General features: G+C 47.0%; 1 protein-coding gene across 1 annotated transcript; it reads left to right on the top strand.

Annotated features, from left to right (window-relative positions):
• Nucleotides 1-3,186: 3,186 nt before the first annotated feature.
• LOC147700877 (olfactory receptor 5V1-like) lies at nucleotides 3,187-4,113 on the top strand. Its single transcript, XM_086928518.1, has one exon. It carries the CDS (start codon nucleotides 3,187-3,189, stop codon nucleotides 4,111-4,113), a length of 927 nt encoding a protein of 308 aa, XP_086784644.1.
• Nucleotides 4,114-10,534: the final 6,421 nt, after the last annotated feature.

Below are 10,534 nucleotides of genomic sequence, written 5' to 3'. Positions count from 1 at the left end.
TTTAACTTTCCACTATGTTCACCTTGTCGATATCACTTGCATCAATAGACAAAGGAGAGGATACGTGTACGTCCCGGTTGAACAGGACTCAATTATATTTTAGCAGTCTAATATGGCATAGCTAGTCCTTGATATAGCTTATTTGTAGTTTGTAAGCAACTTTACCTATTTTTTTTATTTTTGGCAAGGGCCTTGCAAACCTGATGTTAATTTCTTTGAAGTACTGGTTTAAAAAATCATAGCCAGTCACTGGGTGTCACCATCATCAGAGCACAACAGGATCCATCCCCCAACATGACCCGGCTATCATCAATAGGTAGCTCAGTTTCCCCAAAATGTGAGTCCTGGCATGAAAATCAATTTACCAAAATGCCTCGGTATCAGCAGTGACATCAAACATTCTTAGACCTTCAATTTCACTCACAAACAAACACATGCTTACACATAAAGTTAATTTCACACTTACACATAGACACTCTCTCTCATGTAAACACACTCACCTGCAAGTAGGCATACAACATACATTAAAAAGCATTTTTTTAACTCACCTCATGTTAGACCTGTCAGATTTAGGGCAGTGGCGTCACTAGGGTTGGTGTCACCCAGTGCGGGTAACTCATGGTGTCACCCCCTCACGACATAAACCAAGGAGTCACAGCACTTTAGTATTAAAATAGTGTTATCTACTCCAGATCATAAGTTACAAGTTGCCGCACAAGTAACAGCATTCACGTTATGCAGCATTTAAGGCATCCGTGTGAAGCTGCCAGCATACACATATACTAAAATCACGAAACTATGACATCATCCATATGAAATAGCTCTACCTTCTGTATTGATGGATGCATACCCTTAAGACTGGGTAGAGGCAATATTATTAAAGTTGTTATTGAGTATATTATGATATGCTATGTTTGAATATATTGGATGCACGTCATATGATGTCAGATGGCCGATTGCAGCATGGTGACGTCCATTTGTGTCCAAGGTTCCATGTCTCCATGGTGTCCACTTCTAAGCCTTCCTGGGCCCACCACCTCTGACTCCATCACCGTGTCCCATGCCTGCCTGCCTCCTTGTGCCTGTGTGTGCATGACTCGATATTCGCCTGTGCCACTTGCCCCCTCGGTGTCAGGCTTGTCCCCAGGCACAAGTACTTGTGTCTCTGTCCTAGTTTCCATGTTTTTCTGGCTCTCCTGGTTTCTTTGTCGACACAACCTTCTACTCCACTGTCATGAGCAAGTGACTAGAGACTGCTACTCTAGGAGCACATCTTGTTTCTACTCTTTTCTTAAATTTGAAAGAGCAATTTGACCAAACAACACAATACAAGCCTGTTTGTTTCCACTGCTTAAGCACAAATAGCTTTTTTTGCAGTGGGCTTGAGTCAAAGGATTTAAAGTAAACAAGGAATTAATCCAAAATAAACACGGACCTAGGAGAAGAGTCGTACTGATGGTTTAATGACTTCTGGTTGTCATTATCCTTAGTAAGTACTGTCCTCGTCTTAGTCATTAGTTAGGAAGCGTCATCCACCTCTAGATTGGAGAGAAAGACTTGGAACTATGCTGTTAGCTGACACCACCCACCCGTAGGTGCTATAAATGGCTTGCACTCCCAAAATTGTTCCTGATGTTACCAAGTCTTATTAAAGACCAGCAATCGAAGGTGGGTGTTGTGTGGTAATGGATGTGGAGAGGGAGATAATGACTAAAGATAATGAAGATTACCGAAAAGTAATTACGTTTTTAAGCCGACATCCACCGGCCTTCTGGCCAGTCGTTATTTAAGAGGACTACCAAAGCCATTAAATAGCCTTTGAAAACATAAAGTAAAATCAACAAACAATTTAAATGCAGTAAAGAATTATATACGAATGGTCTAACGGAACAAAATAAATCACAGATTAAAGACAGATTATGAAGAATAGAATTCAAGATACCTGGCTCAAGTAAGCAACCTTTCAACCCAGCATTTTGAACACGATAATGGTTGGCATGGCAAAGGTGTTTGGAGAGGCCCAAGCGGGTACGCCACGCATCTGCATCGCACCATCATCATCACATCGGTGCGTGCATGGCGACGTGCTGCAGTGCAGTGCACACACACACTCACTGCACTGACTGCAGTAGCAATATTTTAATTTGTAGCAATATTTTAATTTGTAAGCAGGTGCGCAACTGCTGCGAGTGCGCACCGTGGTGGCGTGTGCTTGCACGCACGGCACTGGCAGCAGAGCAGAGGTGAGGGCGAGGCTGAGCCGAGGGGCTGCACTCCACTGTGCAGTGAGCCAGCCAGTGTAACTAACCAGATTGGTGTCACCCCTGATGGGGTGACACCCGGTGCGGTCCGCACCCCCCGCACCCCCTAGTGACGCCACTGATTTAGGGTGATCTACCCCCAAAATACTTTGCCTGCTTACATCCTCTTTTTGCTTCTTTTGCTTTTTGGCCTTGGGGCTCTGAGCACTTTGCCACTGCTGACCAGTCCTAAAGTGTTCATGTTTTTCAGATAAACATGGCTACATTAGTATGTTTATCCACCTTTTGGATATTTATTTATTCTATAAGTCTGTAGTAGAGTGCACTATAAATGAAATGCTACCAGTGGGCCTACATTACTAATTGTGCGACCCACACAAGTAGCCCTTTAAATGTATCTCAGGCCTGCCACTGCAGAGCCTTTGTGTGCATTCTGTCTGCCATGTGTACCTGGAATTTAAAACCCCTTGCAAACCGTATACACCCCTTTTATTACATATATGTCACTCCAAAGGCAGGCAGAGATAGCCCATATGCCAGGGTGCTATGTAAATAAAATGTAGGACATGTACTTCTGAGTTTTGCATGTCCTGGTAATGTCCTGTGTCGTATAGACAAGTTTTAAATAGTTACAGCTGCACTCTATTATATAAATAAGTAACCAACCTATAAATTAGCAACAGACATAATGCAAGTCAATCATTGCCCTGTGAAAATAAAAAAAAAATGCATAATACATACAAGAAACAATTAGAACTGGCTAACTACACACCTATTTTTTGCCTCCAATTCAATAAGTTTCTTCTGATAGTAAACATATAATTTTAGACTGCCAGACGGTGGTGATGTGAACTGACTTTTCTTTTTGTTCTTTATTTGCAGATATCTCTGATTGCCGACACTGGAGAGCTGCATTCCAAGAAGCATGGAAGATGAAAATCAAACTGTAGGGACTGAGTTCATCATTGTAGGTTTCAATGATTTTCCGCAAATTCTAGTTCCACTTTTTTTGGCCTTTTTGTTGGTTTACTTCTTGGTACTTGTGGGCAACCTTCTTATCGTGGTGATTATCTATTACAACACACAACTGCACACACCAATGTATTTTTTCCTCACAAACCTAGCCTTTGTTGACATCTGTTACACAACAATCATTTTCCCAAACATGCTGGCTCACTTCTTTCTGGCAAGAACACACATTTCTCTAAATAGATGTTTGCTGCAGGTGTTTTTTTTCATGTCCATGGTGTCTGCAGAATTTTTGCTTCTCACAGTCATGGCTTATGATCGATATGTGGCCATTTGCAATCCTTTGCGCTATGTGGAAACCATGAATAATGTAGTTTGCATGAAGCTGGCTGCCGGATGCTGGCTTCTTAGTTTCATAGACCCAATTTCGCATGTTGTACTAATTTCTAAGCTCTCATTCTGTGGGTCTCACACAATCAACCATTTCTTCTGTGACTTAGCAGCTGTAATAAATCTTTCATGTAGCAGCACGCGCACGGTTGAGACAGCAACCTACATCGTTGGTTTTATAGTCGGAGTAACACCTTTTTCTTTAACTATTGCATCATACATCAACATCATTTCAACAATCCTGAAAATCCGGTCTAAAGGAGGGAGACACAAGGCCTTTTCCACCTGTGGCTCCCACCTCACTGTGGTTATATTATTCTGTGGAGTTATCTGTTCTACGTACCTGATACCACCATCAACTGTTTCAGTTAAAAAAAACAAAGTATTGTCTTTGTTATATGTTGTTGTAACTCCGCTATGTAATCCAATTATATACAGCCTGAAAAACAGAGATTTTAAAAACACCCTGAGGAAGACAAAGAATACAAAATAGCATTTAAGTAACACAAATAAAAAATGTTTTAATCTTTCAAAGCATGTATTGCTGGAATATATTTATCTCATTACTGAAGTTTTTCCCCAGGTCTTGGTACCTTGCATCCTTGACAAGTCTGGTGCCATTTGCACCCTGTGTTATGATTTTATGATGTCTTATGTCATTTGGGGCACCTCGGTTTGATTCTCCTAGCCCTGAGTTTCGGATATAGCCAGGCCTCTCCCAACAAAGGTACAACCAACAGGTATCTTGCACCACTCTCTGTGGGCTAAACACATATGGAGGATAAGTGTGTACAAGACATTAAAACATCTGGAGGATATGCATCTGGAAGGCATAAACACATCTGGAGGATAAGCATCTGGAAGGCATAAACACATCTGGAGGATAAGTGTCTGACAGGCAACAGACCTGCTTGACTAGAAGGGAATGAGAGGATCCTACCCCATACAGGACCATATAAAGAGCACACACACAACAATAAGTCATATTAGTGTGGGTTTAGCTTAACCTACTGTAGAAAATATGTAATATAATCATCCTGATTTTAAAGCAAACATTGGCAAACACAATTAAAACTATAAACATCATTGTTTGTTAAGGAAGCTTGTAGCTTCTATTTGTTGTCATACCTGCCAACATTATACAACCTTTGGATGCACATGCCTCCCAGGAATCTAGGTGGTTCTCCCACATGTCACAGAGCAGACAGGGTTTTTATTAATTGTACCTGGGTAGGGGAGTTTGGGTTGATGGGTGTGTGCGCTTAATAATCCATTGTTGTGTGAGAGTAAAATGTTACTGTTATCAAAGGCCTAGTGCTTCGTTGCCCATGAAGGTTGAATGGCAGCCCCTTATCTGAAGAGTTTTTGCTGGGACTAGTAAATGCAAAACAACAGTTGATGGCCAGAATGCAGACAATGTCATACATTCACCCCAGTACAGAGATCTGGGCCTAAATCCATCATTTTTGTGCACTCCACACCACCCCAGTTCAGACATGGCCATATGCAAATCAGCCTTGACCCTGTGCCTCATGGGAACAGTCCAGCCCAAACTGCCAAGCCATGTCTTTCCTGGACCGGAACCAAGCATCCTAGGACCGGTTTCGGGGTTTCACCCCTCTTCAGCAAGGATAGCTTGATTCCAGTGGCATAGAGTGCACGGGACTCACATCTGAGCATACCCGTCCCACTCAGGGTGACAAATACAAAACAAAAGTTGATGCACAGAATGCAGAACAATGTCATACATTCACCCCAGTACAGAGCCAACATTGTAAAACCTTTGGATGCACATGCCTCCCAGGAATCTAGGTGATTCTCGCACATGTCACAGAGCAGACAGGGTTTTTTTATTGATTGTACCTGGTTAGGGGGGTTTGAGTTGATGGGTGTGTGTACTTAATAATCCATTGTTGTGTGAGAGTAAAATGTTACTGTTATCAAAGACCTAGTGCTTCGTTGCCCATGAAGGTTGAATGGCAGCCCCTTATCATGAAGAGTTTTTGCTGGGACTAGTAAATGGACATTATTCATTGTTATTATTATGGTGACTGTGAGCAACATGCAAATATATTTCTCTGTAAGAAAGCATTTTGATAGTCATTACACACTTTTATGGCAATATGCACACAACAAAGCTCACTTGGCCCTGTTGGCTATTGCCTAAGAAGTAGTTAGTATGGATCTTACAATTGATATATTATAAGTGATCATGTGTCATACATGAATTTCACAAATAGGTGACATGATGGGAAAAGACATTTCTCTAATGGGGTTGTGGGGGGTGGAACCCACAACAGAGAGCTACCAGAGTCATGCTTCAGGAATGGAGTGTGGTTATTGCAAGCTGTGTCCTGAAACATAAAATGTTTGTCATTGGTGGACAATTAGAAAGAAAGCTAGGTTTCACAGATTCATCATTTTGAACCATGTAGTCTATTTCCTGAGCAATATACAGTTAGGGTCTTATTGCAAGTATGGCTGTCCTGGGACAGCCGTACTCGTGGTGACGGTCTGATCACCGCCAACTTGGTGGGTTCGCCTGCTTTATTAGGAGTGTGGCAGTCAAACTACCACAGGACCGCCACCGCCACAAGGATCCAGGATTCAGCAGAGGTGGCAGTGTGGAATGGAGGCCAAATTTGCATTGGTGCATCCCACACTGTGCACAGGACGTGGCGGGGTCCCATGCCAGTGGCATGATGGCTGGTTGTAATCTTGGGCCAAAGCATGCTGCTGCCAAGGGTCTGCTGCTGCACTACCTACCCGCCTTGGATTCTACTCGAATCAGGCGGGTGGGTGCCTCACAGGCTTAGCGGCCCTTCTGTGGGTGCAGCGTGGCGGTCCTCCTACAGGACCGCCAAGCTCGTAATCAGGCCCTTACCGCCTGATTCATGAAGCAAAATTGCGCCCGCAATCGCTGTGAAAATGCAAATGCGTGCGCAATATCCGTAATCGGCATTCAACATGAAAATAGCGAAATCGCAAACACATAATAGCGATTTCGCAATTATATTCGCAGAATCCCGGTAGGAGAGCATTAGCGAATCGGAAAATGCGACAATCCACGGATTCTGCGAAATATATTGCGAATTCGCTATACAATCGCAATTGGCATTCATGAAAAATCGCAAATAGCGAAAAACCCAAAAATCGCTGTTTGCGCGGCGCAAATTAAGGACAACTCAAAGCAGGTGGTAACCATAAAAGCCATTAAAAATTTTCTTTTAAAAAACCGTTGGCCAATCAGTAACAGGTTCAGGCCTGACCAATCACACATAAGGACAATCAGCAGCAGCATTAGGAGTTCCACAATGCCAGGAATGTACATGGTGGTCAGGCGTCGAAGGCTACAGCGAGCAGCACGGAGGAGACGCAGGATCCAGGACAGGATTTTCCGCCAGCGGGTCACCTTGCTGGGCCAAACCAGAGAGCAGATATATGCAAAATACAGGCTGAATGGGGAAATGATAATGCAGCTAATACAGGACCTTGACCCCCTGATGCCGCACCCAACAAGGCATACCAATGCGGTGCCTACACTTGTGCAGGTATTGTGTAGCCTGCACCTCCTGGCCTCTGGGAGCTTCCAGGGGATAGTAGCGGCTGCTGGGGGGATATCCCAGCCCACCATGTCATGCTGCCTCCAGACTTTTGTTGACGCTATGCTCACCCAGCTACACCGTCACATCAAATTTCCCACCAGCCAACAGGATTTGGACTTGACCAAGCTACAATTCTACAATATAGCCCATTTTCCACATGTACTCGGATGCATAGACTGTACCCACATCGCCATCTGCCCACCAGCTGCCACGGAGTATATGTTCCGCAATCGCAAGTCCTACCACTCCCTCAACATACAGATAGTCTGCAATGCTAAGACATACATCACTGACATTGTGGCCCAGTACCCAGGGAGTACCCATGACTCCTTCATATTCTGGCACAGCGGCCTCCACACACGACTGGCCAGGGGAGACTTTGGGGAAGGACACCTACTTGGTAAGTACACTTTGTCGACAATGTCACATTGCTATTAGGTAGCAGCGCAGCACAGGCAATCACCCTCTGCTCCTCTCATTCAGGTGACAGCGGCTACGCCCTCCGTGAATACCTCCTCACCCCATACCTCAACCCTGCTACACCCCAGCTACAAACGCTACAATCTTGCACACATACGGACAAGGAATTGCATAGAAAGGACATTTGGGCTGCTCAAGAGCAGGTTCCGCATACTGCACAAGACAGGTGGGGCCATGTATTACAGTCCTGCAGTGTGCTGCCGCATTGTGGCTGTCTGCGCAATACTACATAACATTGCAACCAAGCGCCGGATACCTGTCGACATCTCTGGCAGTGAATCTGAAGGGGACGACCGGCCACCTGCACATGCGCGCCATGCACGCGGGGAGAACCCAGCTGAAGGCCACAGACGTCGCAACCACATCACAGTGAACAGTTTCTACTGCACCCTCTTCCCTCTTCCCTCACCCCACAAATCACAAATGCATGCAAAATGTAATAATGACACAACGCTAATGTGTGCTGCAAAAATAAATATTATTGTTTCATTCACAATAATGGTACCACTTTAACGTTCTTCATTGCTAACAGTATTACTGCATACTGCTGTGTGAAAGGACAGGGCAGGCTTATACTCTGTGCCTGTAATAGTCATATGAAGTCAATTGCGCCTCCTGCGCGTACTACCCAAGCGCCTCTGAGGCTCATCCTCTTCCGGGGCATGTGTACCTGCCGTGGGCCTGGTGCTGCGCCTGAGTGGCCCTACTTGTGAGGCAGAGTGGCTGCTCATGCTCAATGTCCCCTCACTGACATCATCACCCCCAACAGTGGCAGGTAGAGCAGGAGGGTGTAGTGCTGTCACCGCCGTGGTCAGGTGCTCCAGGACCCTGGTCACATCCTCACAGCACTGGATGAGTTTGTGCTGCTGTGCAAGGGACCGCCGCGACAACTGTGATGTTGCATTGCCTACAACATAATTGGACCTGGTGTAGGCGGCCAGCCGGCTCATGAGCTGATGGTGGCGCCGGCGTGCTGCGTTGCGCTGAGTTGTTATCGCTGCAGTGTTGGCCTCCATGGCTGCAGTCATGCGGGCCATTCCCTCCCCCACACCTGCCATGGCCTCCGTCATGCGGTCCATGCGGTCCCCCACTCCGGCCACATTGCGCCCAATGTTGTACAGCTGTAGCTGTATGGCACCTTGCTGCCGTGCCTGCCGCTGATGAATACGCAGCATGCGTCTTTCGACGCTCATTCGCTCCAGCCGCTGTCCATTGCCCCTCCTGCTGATTGCTGCATTGGTCTGCTGGCGAGACCTGCCACGCCTGCTCTGCTGGCCTGACACTGTGGCTGGCCGCTGTGTTGCCGCTGTCGCGGGCCCTGATGTAGTAGCACCAGCTGCTGGTGGTGTCACAGCAGGCGTTGCTGGTGCGGCAGGGACTGGAGGCACACTAGTTGTGGGCCTGGCTGTGGCTGTAGTTGGTGCGGCTGAGGCTGGGGGCACACTAATTGTGGGCCTGGCTGCGGCTGTAGTTGGTGCGGATGAGGCTGGGGGCACACTAGTTGTGGGCCTGGCTGCGGCTGTAGTTGGTGCGGCTGAGGCTGGGGGCACACTAGTCGTGGGCCTGGCTGTGGCTGTAGTTGGTGTGGCTGAGGCTGGGGGCACACTAGTTGTGGGTCTGGCTGCGGCTGTAGTTGGTGCGCCAGACGCAGGAGGCACACTGCTGGTGGACCTGGCTGCTGGTGTTGTTGCTGCGGCAGGGGCCGGTGCCTGTGTTTGTGGCGGCACCTCCTCCTCATCCTGGGCCTCCTCATCTATTAGCAGCCTTTCGCTGTCGCTGCTGTCAGCGCCACCTGTGAGGGTAAATAGAGGATCATTAGTTGCATGTATCTGTCAGACGTGCAGTTGCTACATGCATGCTGGGTGACATTCCCTGACTGGCTATGGCTTTGCGTACTTTGGAACCTGTCTGGCTGCATTGTGGTACTACTACATTGTGGCCACACTACATGTCCCACAATGCTTCAGGGCATTACCTGATGTGCAACAATGGCATGACTGTGGAACATTATGGGAGCCTATATGGTCATGGACATTCATAGGGGACAGGGTCGCAGTCGCATGCCACTTACCTTGGGTGTCTTGGGTGGGGCGGGATGAGTCCAGACGCGTGAATCCAATGCACGCCTCCCTCTCAAGCGTGTCTTCCACTTGGTCCTCCAATGCTGTGTTTGGAGGGACTGTAGGTCCTCCCCCTCCAGTGCCCGATGCCTCTCCAAGGCGCTCAGCCACCTTCTCTTTGGCACGACCTCGGAGGTCGTACCATCTTTTTTTAAGTTCGTCCAGTGACCTATCGGCCACACCCACGGAATTCACCGTGGACGCTATTCCCTGTCAGATCCTCCTTTTTTCCTGCTGCGGCACCCTCCTGGAGTCCTTGCCAAACAGTTTGGAGTGGTTGGCCACCACCCCTTCTATCAAATGCTCCAGCTCCTGTTCTGAAAATGTCAGTTTCCTCTTCCGCCCTGTGGTGTTGCTGGGGCCAGGAACAGCTTCCTCAGACATGGCAGCACTGTTGTTGCAGAGTAGGAATCAAAAATAGAATAGCAGGAGCTCTCCCAGTTGCTGACTCGAGGTCTGCCTCACTGTGGTGAATGGGGGTGGGAACTGGCTGCTTCCTGGTTGTGATGTCATCACTGTGCTCGAAATGCGACTTCCCATTTTCCCGATCTCGCGATTTTGCGATCTCGCAATTAGCGATATCGCTATTTGCGATATCGCAATCCCGACACGGATGTAGCCGGAAATAGCGATTTTTCTGCGATTATCGTTAATCGCAAACGGAATTTGCGGCCGCGTGGAAATCGCATTTTATTATCGCTAAACATCA

This window comes from Lissotriton vulgaris, chromosome 7, assembly GCF_964263255.1.
Source record: "Lissotriton vulgaris chromosome 7, aLisVul1.2, whole genome shotgun sequence".
Lineage (NCBI taxonomy): Eukaryota > Metazoa > Chordata > Amphibia > Caudata > Salamandridae > Lissotriton > Lissotriton vulgaris.
This window is presented reverse-complemented; position numbering and strand designations above follow the sequence as displayed.

Excerpts from the sequence above, each read along its gene's own strand:
- LOC147700877 (XM_086928518.1), top strand. The coding sequence starts at position 3,187 with ATGGAAGATGAAAATCAAACTGTAGGGACTGAGTTCATCATTGTAGGT.